Source organism: Tachypleus tridentatus, chromosome 8, assembly GCF_004210375.1.
Source record: "Tachypleus tridentatus isolate NWPU-2018 chromosome 8, ASM421037v1, whole genome shotgun sequence".
Taxonomy (NCBI): domain Eukaryota; kingdom Metazoa; phylum Arthropoda; class Merostomata; order Xiphosura; family Limulidae; genus Tachypleus; species Tachypleus tridentatus.
The window spans coordinates 147,558,522-147,574,003 of record NC_134832.1 but is presented as its reverse complement, the minus strand read 5'-3'; the positions used below and the strand labels follow the sequence as shown (position 1 = coordinate 147,574,003).

General features: G+C 35.1%; 1 protein-coding gene across 1 annotated transcript; it reads right to left on the bottom strand.

The window, feature by feature from the left end:
* Positions 1 to 1,358: 1,358 nt before the first annotated feature.
* On the bottom strand, positions 1,359 to 15,273 carry LOC143224310 (uncharacterized). The gene is made up of 4 exons (XM_076452707.1): positions 15,175 to 15,273; positions 14,380 to 14,703; positions 11,560 to 11,677; positions 1,359 to 2,559 (listed from the first exon to the last, which is right to left on the bottom strand). The coding sequence occupies exons 2-4, from the start codon at positions 14,683 to 14,685 to the stop codon at positions 2,315 to 2,317; spliced, it is 669 nt and encodes a 222-aa protein (XP_076308822.1). The 5' UTR covers positions 14,686 to 14,703; positions 15,175 to 15,273; the 3' UTR covers positions 1,359 to 2,314.
* Positions 15,274 to 15,482: the final 209 nt, after the last annotated feature.

Sequence of the window (15,482 nt, the reverse complement as noted above, 5' to 3'; positions counted from 1 at the left end):
TAGACTGAAGGGGTTATTACATTTCGATTGGCATAGTTAACGCAGAGTGAGGGCTCTTCTTACATTTACCAGTTTAGGTTTTGAATGTTTATCTCGACATTGATGGCCTCTTCTTACATTTGCCAGTTTAGGTTTTGAATGTTTCTCTCGACATTGATGGCCTCTTCTTACATTTGCCAGTTTAGGTTTTGAATGTTTCTCTCGACATTGATGGCCTCTTCTTACATTTGCCAGTTTAGCTTTTGAATGTCTATCTCGACATTGATGGCCTCTTCTTACATTTGCCAGTTTAGGTTTTGAATGTTTATCTCGACATTGATGGCCAATTTTTACGCTTGTCAGTTTAGATTTTGTATGTTTCTCTCGACAGTGGTGATTGTTCGTACTTTACGAAGATTTTTGTGTACTTCATCGATCTAGTCCTCAATGAAAGTGTTTTTTTTTGTAATTATTCTGTAAATATTATTTCTTGCTTTAGTGAATTTTCTCTTGATTTTTTCTTTTCCGTAGTTTTTCTTGGTTTCCTTTCGATTTTTTGCCTAGAAATTCTTCTTTCCAACGCTTCATAACTTAAAATAAAGTTGAAGTTGAATTTGCATTACAGTTTATTTATAACAAACTAATGTCACTCTGTATAGGGAAATTTGTGCGACGTTTTGAGGGAAACGTGCAAGTAAGATCTGAAACTTTAACCAGGTTGCGTAGATTAAACAATCATATTACTTACTACTAGATAAGAGATTTTGTGTAAAATATTATATGAACGTCTTAATTATTTGACATGTTTTATTAAAATAATTTAAATATAAATATGACATTAAATTTTTAGATCGAATAGGCCAATAAATTTATACTGATAAAAGAAATGGTAAGAGTTTGTTCAGAAAATAAAAGAAACAATATATTAAAATAACAAGCGGATTAAAAATATTATCAGTAGACTTCAATAAATAACCTACTAGAGAACCGTAGACAAAAGAAAAATGGTATACAAATTTCACGGTTTTGCCTACGGCCTGGCATGGCCAAGCGCGTAAGGCGTGCGATTCCTAATCCGAGGGATCGCGGGTTCGCGCCCGCGTCGCGCTAAACATGCTCGCCCTCCCAGCCGTGAGGGTGTATAATGGCACGGTCAATCCCACTATTCGTTGGTAAAAGAGTAGCCCAAGAGTTGGCGGTGGGTGGTGATGACTAGCTGCCTTCACTCTAGTCTTACACTGCTAAATTACGGATGGTTAGCACAGATAGCCTTCGAGTAGCTTTGTACGAAATAACAAAACGGTATTTTAACGGTTGTTATAACATGACAAAACTATTTGAAATATATGTAAATACATTTTAATTTTAATATTAATATATAGCTGCCAGTATATAAAGATCTGTTTGAGTGAGAGATTTGAAAAAGAAAAAGTGAACATGGTAAAGTGCTTCACGTACCATAAGGGTAAGTTTACCCGGAATAATTATTCATTGAATGAAGCAAAACATTGGTGTTTTTTCTGGATCAATATCATGCAGAATTTCACTTAGATCCAACCCACAACTAAACAGAAATCGTTATAAAAACCTGGTTATTTGACCAAAACGTGAGATTTTTTACTAACACAAATACTTATCTTTACATTAGAGAAGGAAAATATGTCTTTATTAATCAAAAACTGCTTTTAATTTAGTAAACTTATGTTTTAAAGTTCAAAGTGTTTAATTTTCCACTTAGAAATAGAGTAAACGTGCATGTGCACTTACAGGTAGTCATAAATGTCATTAAAAGTTCCATCATAGTGTTAACGTAGGTACATTTTTCAATTTTAAATAAAACGGTATGTTTGCCATTTATGGATTAAGGATAGCATGTTTGAATTTGTAAATTAATTATGTTCATCTTTTGTTGTTTTTTTTTAAAAAGGGAGGGTCATTCTAGCGGCCGTTAGAAGAATGGTCAAATTTTATGAATTTAAGTATTGATTGAACTAAAACTTATCTGCTTTGACTAGTTTTACAGAGTAGATGAAACATAAAAGTTTTGGATTAATTTTAAATTATTTTCATGTGTTAATTAAAAATTTTGTTTTTGTATCGAGAATTGGGTATTAGAGAGAAAAACCTTAGGAAAACAAACCAAATATGTTTATGTTTTTTGTTGTTGTTTTACTCTTCAAAATTGAAACAGAAATTAAAGTTTATCACAATTTCACCAGAAGATTTTGTGATTCAACGTGCTCTTTATGTGTCATGGTAAATTAACTGCTAAAAATCACACCAAATGTCGCTGTTGTCATCTAACTGACTAATCTCGTTATCTCTTTCTGCAACCCTAATTTTGATCACAGTACTTGGGGAACAAGAATTCGATATTTGGGTCAGTACCACAACGGGTAGCACCAGGATCACTTATGTTGCGGTCGTTATAGTAGCAGTGAAGATACAGCTTGAAGTAGTCCACAGACTTGCACCCAGGGTAGGAGAGACAGCCCCTAAAGCACTCTTCTATTGGCTGACCGTCGACTCTCTTCAGATCTAAGCCGCTAATGCATGTACTGTGGACGTAACCATAGTGAACTAGAAAACAAATAGAGAAATAAACATATTTCAATAAACTGTATGGAAATCCATCAGTTTTCAGATATATTTAGGTTTGAATGATGTTATAACACAAATCAGCTCATTATTACTATCTGCTCTTTAGACCTAACCGTATTTCATTACACATTATGTTAAAACAACTTTGGAACCTCACCACATCATTACAATCATATAACCGTATTTCATTACACTGAGGATGAACACATTATGTTAAAACAACTTTGGAACCTCACCACATCATTACAATCTACGTCTTCACGTTTGTTCTTAATCTATCTAAAAGCTGTGCTTCTTACAATTGTTATTCGCTCCGTCGAAAGACTGACTTGTCAAAAGCTTCCCACAACTCCCTGAAACCTTTCATAAGACATTTGGTATATGAGTATTACGATTTCTAAGTTCCTGTGTCAATAGTCCGATCACACAGAAATTCAAAGACATTTTGACTAGTATTTCTTTGTATGAAAAAGCATGTATAATCGTTTTGTTCTCCAGATAAGTGAAGTATGCGACACCTGAAAACCTTAAGAATCGTGAAAACAGTTTGGGCACAAATGACTCGTGTCACTTTTCCATATGAACATTCTTCTTTATTATGTTGCGTATTGTTACCTGTAGTATGTGGACAGCTTTTGCAATGGACATTTCTGTTAGTGGATTTTTAACGCATACGACTTGTTTCGGGATTTCAATGCTATAAATTTTAGGGATAGTTATGTCTTGTAAATTCTAATCTCCGACCTGAACACATCTCTATAATCTGAGTGTACGAATATTTTGCTTCACAAAGGGCTGTTATATAACCTCCTTATAAGTAGTCAGTTTTCAGTCGCATCACACTGCATATGAAACGGCAATCAACGTCAAGATGTAGTTCTGATACATTTCATTCCACCAAAATTTTATTGTATGTGGTTCTCACGTGACTTGCTGGTTTGAATATTTGGAATCGGTTCAACGCAGCTTACTCAATCCACATATTTAGACCACCTCAATGCTTTAACATAGTTCTAGTTCACTGTGTTCTTTGAATTTTCAATGTTCTCCACATTCTAATATATAAATATATATGGATTTAGACGACCTAGATATTTTTACAAAATTTGATATGACCCTTAATAAACAAATAGAAAATCTCAATATTCACTTTTTTTAGAAAAAGAAATATTTGTTTTCTTTAATTAGTCTTCACTGTGGACTTTCAGTACATTACGGAAATTTAGATACAAAAAGATATAAACAACACATGATTCAAACGCTTGTTTCTCCGCCGATTGTGGATGTTTTTATTCCTAGCTATATCGTGAATGTTTTATATCCCACAGAACCACATTTTTACAGCTTAAACAAGAAAAAATAGGGTGAAAAGTGACAGAAGGAATAGAACAGATTTACTTTGAGCCAACAGTTGAGCATTGAACCAACTATTTATTTACTGAAACTTATTACAAGCCCACAAGATGACCACATCTCACTAGACACCCTTAAAATCTGAACGTTTAAACTAATAGAACTACAATCAGACTACTTACCCGTCAAGTTTGGCCAAGCATGGCCTAGTGGTTAGAATGTTGAATTGCAGTTCGAAGGGTCCAATGTTTGAGACACGATACCATTTAACACGTGTTCTACTCTTTTAGTTGCTGGAACATTTAACTGTAAGAATCAAGTTTCTCTACCTGGCTAAGAATAACCGTAGGCAGTGATTACTACTGTCTTTTCAATCGTAAGCAGTGATTACTACTGTCTTTTTACTCAACCTGTTGTCAACAGTTCTAAATCTAGGAGTTTTTTATTGACATAGCAGATAGATACTTTGGTGTATTTTACATGCCTATCTTTGTGAGGTTTGTTCAAAATCAATGTTTCAGGCCATCTTAACGTCTGTTTTAGTAACTTAGTTCAGAATTAATGTTTCAAGCCATCGTCTTTATTCACAACAAAAGGTTTTATTTAGAATCAGATTGAAGTACCATTTTACTCATTATCAAGTAGTTATCATGATGAAATAAATCTGGATAAACCTTGCTCAATTTACAATACATATGTGAGAAGCTAGAGAATACTTTTGTAGTAGTTTTATATAGTAGAATCCAGATGCTCATCCGTGCTGACTAAAAAGTAAACAGTGAAACACATTAGACCTTTACTGATGACATTCCTGTGTGCACCAGAGATTCAAGAGACCCTGCACATTCAACAACAGACAAGTCAATGAGAAAATCCATCTCTATCCATTGTGAGCGCTGACACTTTTCTGGAAGAAACACTGAAGCACCTTGATATAATATTTACAGACAGCTCAACCTCACCATATACATTAACTCCAGGATAACAAAGTTACCAAATGCATCAGTGCACTAAAAGCTGCAGTACGTAATAGAACTAAGTTACTACCGATGATTGAAAGCATACCAGACATCTGTTTAAGACTGGTCATGAGTTGTACTTCAGCCACCTCCTTTAAATATCTGAGCTCAAAAGTGACACTATAAACACCAACGAAGTAGGTGATTACTTAAAAGGTGCCATAGAATACAGTCATTGGTGGATGAATGATATAAGCAGTCACTGGGATAACTACAGTAGTCACCCACCATGAGCAACATACATCTAGTACCATTTAAATCCATTGTAATAACTCTGGACATAAAATATAGAGACTGAGCAGAAGGTGAATCAGAAGAAGCTACACGCATCCATGATAATAACTTTGGATATAAAATATAGACTGGTCAGAAGAAGTTACATGGATTCATGGTTATAACTTTGGATATAAAATGTAGAGACTGAGCACAAGGTATGTCAGAAGAAGTTACACGGGTCCATGGTATTAACTGTGGATATAAAAATGTAGGGACTAGCCAGAATGTGAATCAGAAGAAGCTACATGGATCCATGTATAGATAGCCCTTGTGTAGCTTTACGCGAAATTCAAAACAAGTCAAACTAAAACAACACTTTATCAACATCAACAAATTTCGTCCAAAAACCGTGGAAAAAATTATACGCATACACCTATATCAACAACAAACAAACAACAATAAATCCCAAGATACAACAAGCTACAAAACCTTAATATTGCTGCATACCATATATTCCCAACATCGGCGAAAAAATTACCAACATTTGGAGAAACTTACAACACAACATTCCAGTAAACGCCAAATTTGTTCAAAAACCAGGTACAAAACTAAATTCCGTGCTATGGAAAAACTACACTGACAATCTGAACACCAACAAAATTCATAAAATACAATACAGCAACTGCTACGACTTCTATATTGAAGAAACAAGCAGAAAAATGGAAATTAGATTCAAAGAACAAAAATGCCTTCACACGTTTTTGAACACTGCAAATCAATTAAACACAACATAACCATAGGAAACACCCAGATACTAAACAGGGAAACAAATTTAAACAAACGCAAAATCAAAAAAGCCCTCCTTATACAACAATTAAAACCAAAATTAAGCCAATATAAAGGCACACCTTTGTACCTACACTAATTAATAACCTAACATCCAACTGCAACGCCCCTTACAATCCCGTACTCGTTCACATGCACCAGCAACGATCAGTTGCAAACTCGCTCCTTGTAAACCTAAAGATGACCTAGGAAGGTCGGAACGTTACTCTCTGCCTATCAATAACAGTGTTGAGATGCATGATATGAAAATATATACGCCAGCGTTCAGTTTACCATTATATGCCGAAACTTGCTTTCTTTAATTCAATACGTTTCATTGTCTGTACACAGTATTGGTACATAAAATAGCTCAAGATTCAATCTCGTTGCATTAAGTGTTTCAAAAAAATTTTGGGAGACATTCCAAAATTGTTTTCTACGGCAGTGTAAGGTATATCCTAATTGTTCATGTGCGTGTATTTCTGAAGATTTTCTTTTGTCGATGAAAAATAAAAGGTCGAAGGCCTTATAGTAGTGTTGTGTTATTGTTTTTAAGGCTATAAAATCGTACGTATATAATAAATGAATATTAGTTGAATAAAATTGAATTTATAAATCTTTATCTATTTTTGCAAGTCACCTCTAGATACAATAAAACCCCTCTATTTACGAACAATATGTCCAAACTAACAGTTTCTCAAAACATTTGCGGTCAAAGTAATGTCTTTATCGCAATAGTACTTCTTTAAGTGTAGGATTTCTAGAATAATACAATAGAATTCTAATCGCAAACACCAAAATCTGTAAGTCCACTTGTCTTAGGCCTAACATCAGTTAAGCCTTTTTTAGTAAATACTACTTCCTATATTCAATAAAGAGATAAATTAATATTCTAACTTGTGAACGTTTTAAAATTTTTCTCTCTGAATTTCGCGCGAAACTACACGAAAGCTGCGCTAGCCGTCCCTAATTTAGCAATGATAGACAAGAGATATAGCAGACAGTCAAAACTACCCACCGCCGAAAGGACTAGAATATCTCGTTTACGATGGATTTAAACTCGCAGATTGCGAATAGAGCGCTCTAACCACCAGACTATTTCAGATCCCTAGGCTTAACTTTACTGTACTTAATGTTATCACTAACTATAAAAGGCTTACCGTATTTTATGCCTTGTAAGATGCCCTTTTTTTCTCTTTAAAAATTCCTTGAAAAATCCCTTTGCTTCTTCCAAGACAAAAGAGATTGGTTAAGGCAAGAGGTTAGCCTAGGGTCTACTCAAAATGGCCTCTCCTACCGATTATAATTTCATTACTTACCAATTACAAGTATTTTCAATAGCATGAAACAATTAATTTAACTAATATTATCGATATACTGTGAAGAATATGGCGTACTTGACTGTATTTAGTCAGTAGGTTGAAAAAAAGCCAAGGCTGCATCAAGGTGTTTGTTGCTGAGTCAAAATATATTTTTCTAAGTATCTGTTTGTTTTTTGAATTTCCCGCAAAGCTACACGAGGGCTATCTACGCTAGCCGTCCCTAATTTAGCAGTGTAAAACTAGAGAGAAGGCAGCTAGTTATCACTACTCACCGCCAACTCTTGGGCTACTCTTTTATCAATGAATAGTGAGATTAACCGACACGTTATAACGCCCCCACGGCTGAAAGGGCGAGCATGTTTGATGCGATGGGGATTCGAACCCGAACCCACCTGGCCACGTCGCGCCTCTTAGAATTGTCTTTCCAAAATTAGGGTGCGTTTTCCATGATGTAGCACCTTACAAGACGTAAAATACGGTATTCCCTGTCGAAAACGTTTTCACACACCTTTTATTGATACTGCTCAACAATATGCATCGTTGCTTAACAACAAATCTATCACCTGATTGTTCATGCCCCAACTATGGTGTTTATGTTGAATGCTAAATATTCATGTTAATTTGTGAGAAAGATTTTTTTGGTTTTTATCTTTACTTTTTGATAAATTCGGTGATATAACTGCAAAATAGTCTAATGTGGGAGTTTTATCAAATTCAGTTATAGTTAAAAGCATAATAAAATTTACTAAGTAGTATTTCAGTTAAATCTTATGTTTTGTTTATGTATTAATTCTAATACGTAAATTAAACTACGGATAGGCCTACTGTTATTAACGTTAAAAACAGTATTTTAACACATATGTTCGTCTAAAGTCTGCACAGGCTGGTTAAGTTGCTTCAGAACCCCTAGTGACAAGACAAACACTTCTTCTCTATCTATGTTTTCATAATGCGAACTGTAAAACTTGTTCCTTACGGCTAAACAGACAATCACGCAGACTAACTTCACCTTTTTATTATTTACTTTCACTTACTTGCTCTCCTTTCACTATCATAACTTACTTCTGTAGCTGTACGTATTTGTCCCCCAGTGGCTCAGCGGTATGTCTGTGGAGTTACAACGCTAAAAACCGGGTTTCGATACCCGTGATGGGCAGAGCACAGTTAGCCCATTGTGTAGCTTAATTCAAAACAGCAACTGTACGTATTTATAACACACAATAGAAAATTCTCGAAATATCTAGCCCTCTAGCAAGAACAGTATTAACATAACGAAAAACACTTAGATACTTCAAATAAGATACACTGCTGGCCAAAATCTTAAGGCCAATGGACATAAAGAAAAAATACGCATTTTGCGTTGTTAGATTCAACCACTTATTTGAGTAGAGCTTCGAAAGATGAAAATAAAAAAAAACTTTTTTAGCATTTAATAGGGAAAATGTGAACTCTATGAAATTAGCCTAAATACTAGCTGGTCAAAAGTTTAAGACCATACTGAAACGAAGCGTTAATCGATAAACACGTAACGAAATTTAGTCATTTGTGTTCAAGCATTAGCGTCTTCAACATCTCCCGTGTTACATTGGGTAAAAACACGGCAAAGGCTGAAAAGTTGACAGAGTTTGAACGTGGCAGAATTGTCAAGCTGCAAAAGCAAGGTCTCTTTCAACTTGCCATCGCTGGCGAGATTGGGCGTAGTAAAACTGCTGTTGCAAATTTCTTAAAAGACCCTGAGGGATACGGAACGAGAATTTCAAGTGGTCGGGCCAAGAAAATGTCGCCAGCGTTAAGCAGGGGTATTCGACGGGTTGTCTGGCAAGACACCAGCCGATCGTCGAACCAGATTAAAACCCTAAACAGACGCAGAATGCAGCTCAAGAACAATAAGACGGCATCTACAGGAGAAAGGCTTTAAAAACCGTAAACGGCTTCAAAGCCACGTCTCCTTCCACACCACGAACAGCTCGGTTTAACTTTGCTGAGAAGCATCAAACATGGGACGTAGAAAAGTTGACGAAGGTTTTGTTCTCTGATGAGAAAAAATTTAACCTGGATGGTCCAGATAGCTTCTAACGTTACTGGCACGATAAGGATACCCCACCGGAGGCATTTTCTACACGACACAGTGAAGGAGGTTCCATCATGATATGGGGTGCTTTCTCCTTCCATGGAACAATGGAGCTACAAGTTATACAGGGGCGTCAAACAGCAGCTGGCTACATTGGCATGGTAAAGAGAGCATCCTTATTGACTGAAGGTCCTCGCTCGTGTAAAAATGACTGGATCTTTCAGCAGGACAACGCTGCAATCCACAATGCCCACAGGACGAAGGACTTTTTCATGGCGAATAACGTGATTCTTTTGGACTATCCAGCGTGTTCGCCCGAACTGAACCCCATTGAAAATGTTTGGGGGTGGATGGCAAAGGAGGTTTATAGAAATGGACGTCAATTCTAAACAGTGCATGATCCTCGTGAAGCCATCTTCACCACTTGGAATAACATTCCAGCCAGCCTTCTGCAAACGCCTATATCGACCATGCCAAAGCGAATGTTTGAAGTTATTCGCACTGACGGCCGTGCAAATCACTACTGATACCTCTTGTTGGGTATTTCCTACCCTGTTTAGGACTTCTTTTTGGTATGGTCTTAAACTTTTAACCAGCTAGTATTTAGGCTAATTTCATAGTGTTCACATTTTCCCTATTAAATGATGAAATAGTTTTTTATTTTTATTTTCCCTTTTCTTATTTTCATCTTTCAAAGCTCTACTCAAATAAGTGGTTGAGTCTAATAAGTCAAATTTTTTCTTTATGTTCATTGGCCGTAAGATTTTGGCCAGCAGTGTATGTTAACAATGTTATATAAGCCTAGAACAACAATTAAACTACGTAGACAGCATGCGACTCGTACGGGTGAGTGTGAGTGTTTTTCGTATAGCAAAGCCACAAAGGGATATCTGCTCAGCCCACCGAGGGGAATCGAACCCCTGATTTTAGCGTTGTAAATCCGGAGACATACCGCTGCACTAGCGGGGGACAAAGAATTTGTTTGTTTGTTTTTCTTATAGCAAAGCCACATCGGGCTATCTGCTCAGCCCACCGACTCGTACGGAGTTAAGTAACGAAACTTGTCATAACTATTGATTTTAAAATACTTAACTTTTAACGCTAACGCGGTATAAACTAAATAATACTCCTCTATTAAAATTAAAACGAACAATCGTGTATATCTAACATTACTGTTGCAGGATGTAGCATTATCAAAATCTGTACACGATCTATTGCCCTAAACCTATTGGAGGTTAGTTTATTACTATTCCAGAAAGTAGGGTTATAAAAATTATCAGACATCTATAACCCTAACATTTTAGGATTTAACGTTTTACTGTTTCAAGATCTAGAGTTATCAAAATGATCCACACGACCCATAATCCTAAATATCTTGAAGTTTAACTTGTTACCATTCCAGAATCTAAGGTTACCATTCCCGAATCCAGTGGAACAGCTGTGGTGACATCCTCAATTTGATGTGTTAAAAGTGTCCAATATGTAAAAGCTATGATCAATTCATCAAGTACCTCAACACGTGATAATAGTGTTCAACAAGTGGTAATACTATTCAACGCATAATTTAACAGGGTTCAACATGTGATAACAGTATTCAATACACGGTAACAAAAGTCAACACGTAACACGAGTTAATTTTATCTAACAGTTAATATTGTTTGCGAAAGTAAATAATTGAGGTGTAAGTGAACGATAATTAATTATTTCTTTCTACTCTACCTGAGCGTATTGATTAGATAAATCACAGCACCACAAGATAAAATGATTTTTAAATATTATAGATTTTACCACCACTTTTGTAGTGTGTTAAACTTCAACATTTTACGTTTTTAGTATTTAGTTTTTATTATTTAAAATGTTGTTGGTATTGTACAAAGAAAAGTCTCATGAGAAGTGATGTGTAAAAGAAAATTACTCTTAGAAATCCCAGTGAAAGGAAAGATTATTGTATTCTATAAAGCAGAAACTTAACCGCATTGTTATGGCAAAGACCTTAGACTATCCAATGAGAAAACAGGTGAATGTATTATATAGAGAATGAATTTAACACAGTTGTTGTGGAAAGAAAACCTTAAAAGCTCCAGAAAGAAAACTTTAAAAGCTCCAGAAAGAAAACAAAAAGCTATTATTTTGTCAAAAAATTATATTTAATTCCAAGAACTAAAATGCTTACGTTGGTTGCATCGGATTCCACACCAGCCAATTGGACATATACATTTGAACTTGTATGCCTGAGCTGGTTTATTAACGCAGGTACCTTCATTGTAGCAAGGATTATCTTCACATGTTATCTGGATAAGAAAATTAATATGCTAACAGTTATCTACTCTATCATCTACCTGTCTTTGTTATTGTCGTTTACATGGATTGATCAAATACCTGTTTTAAATAAATGTTCGACCAAATATAGAATATTTGTTTAACTTATCTATAAAATGTAAGATTTTTTCACAAACATCTAAAATTCTATTTGACAATCTCTCTTATTATTCAAATATCTCTTTTAGATAAACCTCTGACTATCAAAGTCCATCGTATGTTACAGATTAACCTGAGTTCTGACGGTTGCCTGTGAAAGAGAGTACGGATGTGATGTCAAAGAATATTGAAAGGACTGAACAGAAGCTAGGCTTAACTTTGATCAAACGTATTTCAACATAGAGTTATTTAATGTATTTAAAACTCAGTTTTCCAATCGTATTGGCAATAAAAAAAATCATCTTTCAACATGAGTTTTGTAAATTCTAAATCTTGGATGCTCTTGTCCTGTTTCTGTTCAGTTTCAGGTCCTGAAAGTTCATGTCTTTCTTCAAATGAACTTAATATCTCGGCTATTCTTGTTCTTTTCTATGTTATCTTCAGATTTCCACAATTCATATCTTATGTAAGATTAACTTGAGAGTTCAACTGTGTTCATATCCTATATAAGATTAACATTAGAGTTCAACTGTGTTCATATCCTACATAAGATTAACTTATAGATTTCAACTGTGTTCATGTTATATATAAGATTACCTTCAGATTTCAAATATTTATAACTTGTTTTAGGCAAGTTTCAGATCCACACTGTACATATACTGTTCCATTCAATCTTCAGAACGTGATTGTTCATCTTCTGTTTCACGTAAATTCCGTATCATAATTTTTCATATATATTATCAGGTAAACTTTGAAAGCAGAGTGTTCTATTCTCTTTCATAAAATTTCTTATCTTTACTGTTCATATTCTATTTTATATAAACTCCAACTTTTGATTGTTTGTTGCTGGTTTCGATTTAACTTCAGATCTCGATTGTTCATGCCCTGTTTAAGGTAAACTTTTCATCTGCAGTGTTTAGTCATAGAAATGTCGCTTCCTTCTTGTGATGAAGCTACCAAGTTTTCTCTGTTCTTTTATTTACGACACCAGTAGCCACAGCGATTGTCACTCTTTTCTTGTTTATTGCCAACACCACCTGTGTAGGTAGCCCCATTAACTTTAGGTTTGGACTTCTGTTGTTGCTTGTTAGGTTTAACATGGCCAGGTGGTTAGGGAACTTGACTCGCACTCTGAAGGTCTCTGGTTCGAATCCCAATCCCATCAAACATGCTCGTCCTTTCAGCCGTAAGAGCGTTATAATATGACAGTCAATCCCACTATTCGTTGCTAAAACAGTAGTCCAAGATTTGAAGGTGGGTAGTGATGACTAACTGTTTTCCTTTTGCTGAATTATGGATGGCTAGCACAGATAACCCTTATGTAGCTTTGTGCTAAATTCAAACAAACCAAACTTGTTACCTTTTGGCCACAAACTTGAACTTATTCGCAATGTGCCCCATTTTATAACAAGTTTATAGAGTTCTTGTCATCTTTGGTGGTGTCCCGTTTCTGGTCAGTTGCTTTTGTTTTCAACTTTGACTGTTATTCTTGGACTTGTCAATTAGACTTCCTCCATGAGCTTACCTATACTGTTCTACGAGTTTCATCATCTCGTCCACATCTTTTGGTGCTCTCTTCGTTAAGAACAGTGACCTGTCAGTTTAGTACATTATCATGGTTTATTCACATATTAGTAGGTCTGCCAGTCCCTTAAAACTTTTTTACACTTGACCACGTCAGTTCATCTTGTGAAGTATGTGAATAGATGGAACACGAACTGAAATACAAGGAGGAGAGACAAGACGCGTTTGGGGAATCATATTTTGCAGTATAAGTTAACAGACTAAAAGAATGTGTGTTATGTGTGTTTAAAAGCAAACACATATTTGCAGCTTTAATAAAATTTACTAATAATATTTAGTTTGGCTACGATATTAAGTTTACATCATGATTCGTGAACGTTTTTGTAAAATATAAGTATGGCAAACACCCCCTTTTGCCCCTCCCTGTGGGTGTCCATGGGTTTGACACCTCAGATTCTGTCAGTTAAGAAACGTTTTCATATACTTATCATGCCCTTCAGATTTAGAAATATTTCAGAAAACCCGCAGTCCAGTCAATTTAGAAATCCGTTACATGCAACCCCTCAGCTCTTGTTGATTCAGTAACCTAATTCATATAGCTCTCAGATCCTGTTGGTTCAGAAATCTGTTTCATATAACCCACAGGTCCTGTTGATTCATAAATTTATTTCTTATAACCCACAGGTCTTGTTGGCTCAAAAACCTGATTCATATAACTCTCAGGTCCTGTTGGTTCAGAAACCTATATCAAAGAATTCTCAGTTACTCTTTGTTGGTCTACCTTTTTCACGCCATTAAATACAAGAAGACAAGATTGGCTCATCCATTTAATATAGACATAAGACACTGATTGTTCCTACATCCACTAATTATCAAAATATTGTCATATTCTCGTTCAAAATACAAATATCAGATCGACTGTTTAACATAAACTTAAACATTTTCCTCTTCTTTACTCAGAAACATTAAAATATTGTTATTTTATCGAATGTTTAATTCAAAATTAAGATTTATTGTTCTAACTCCTTCATTATAATTAAACTACACTTGCCTGTTTCATGTAAACTTCAGTTCCCGATTCTTCTACTAGAACCTCTGGATCAGACCAGTTTAGCAGCTGGCAGGTCTTAGTGTTTGGCCAATAGTTAAATCCACGACAGTCCAATCCAAATCTTCCACATATCTTGCTACAAGTCCAGTCTTTCTGAGTAGGAAAGATGGGACTGGAAGAACTGAGTAACTGGTTCACGTGCATCTTAACGTAGCTGGAAGTTTGATATTTGGTTGTTCCAGAGATTGTCATTATAATATTGAAAAACAGTGTTACTTTATAAATTATTGTGTACAGTAAGGCCATGCTGGTGAATTGGAATATCTGAGGGAGATACAAAAACGGAATATATATATATATATATATATATATAGTTTTAACATCAACATTTGACTGACAAAAAACAGGGGGAAAAGTTGTAGAGTTTGTTTTTTATCAAAAAATATTTGGAACAATATAAAAATATCAGAACAAATATGAAAACGACAGTAAGTAATGTATGTCGGATTACATCATCAAAACTTCACTCCTTGAGCACAACTAGCGTTTTAAACGTTTCTTTTAGTATTGTAATTACAGTCGAATTGATTCAGCCATTTTAAACATTATGATTTGGTTCCAGTACAGCATGTGCAGTCGATTGAACTGCGATCTTTTAAACTTTGTCACACTTAAATTTACTTTTATAGATTCAGCTAATCATTTATCTTCTAGGCGTTATCACACATTTGATTTTATATGTTTCACTATCCACTCATACTTTACCGTTAACGCATTTTTATATACTTCACTCACCGCTTGACTTTCAAGCCTCCTTCTGTAAGTGTTTCTTTTTAGAATAAATTTACTCACAGAAACATTCTGTTTGTTAGGAGGCGAATTGATGCTCTGTTTCTGTTTATATTATTGTTGGCTTCGTTTCCACCGAGCAACAACGCCTTTTTAAAAATTTATTATGTTTTTCATCATCACTATACTAAGATTTCATTGATCCAGATCGCCTATTCTGTTCTCTGAATAGTTAATTCACCAGGTGTGATCGATCCTGGGAAATTCAAAACGTGGTAGTTAATTATTAAATTCTGTTTTTGTGTCTGCAACCG

Excerpts from the sequence above, each read along its gene's own strand:
- LOC143224310 (XM_076452707.1), bottom strand. The coding sequence starts at position 14,685 with ATGGCCTTACTGTACACAATAATTTATAAAGTAACACTGTTTTTCAAT. Across the intron at positions 11,678-14,379 it reads CTGAAGTTTACATGAAACAG|ATAACATGTGAAGATAATCC; the intron begins GCAAGTGTAGTT and ends TTTCTTATCCAG. Across the intron at positions 2,560-11,559 it reads TGGAATCCGATGCAACCAAC|TTCACTATGGTTACGTCCAC; the intron begins GTAAGCATTTTA and ends TTTGTTTTCTAG.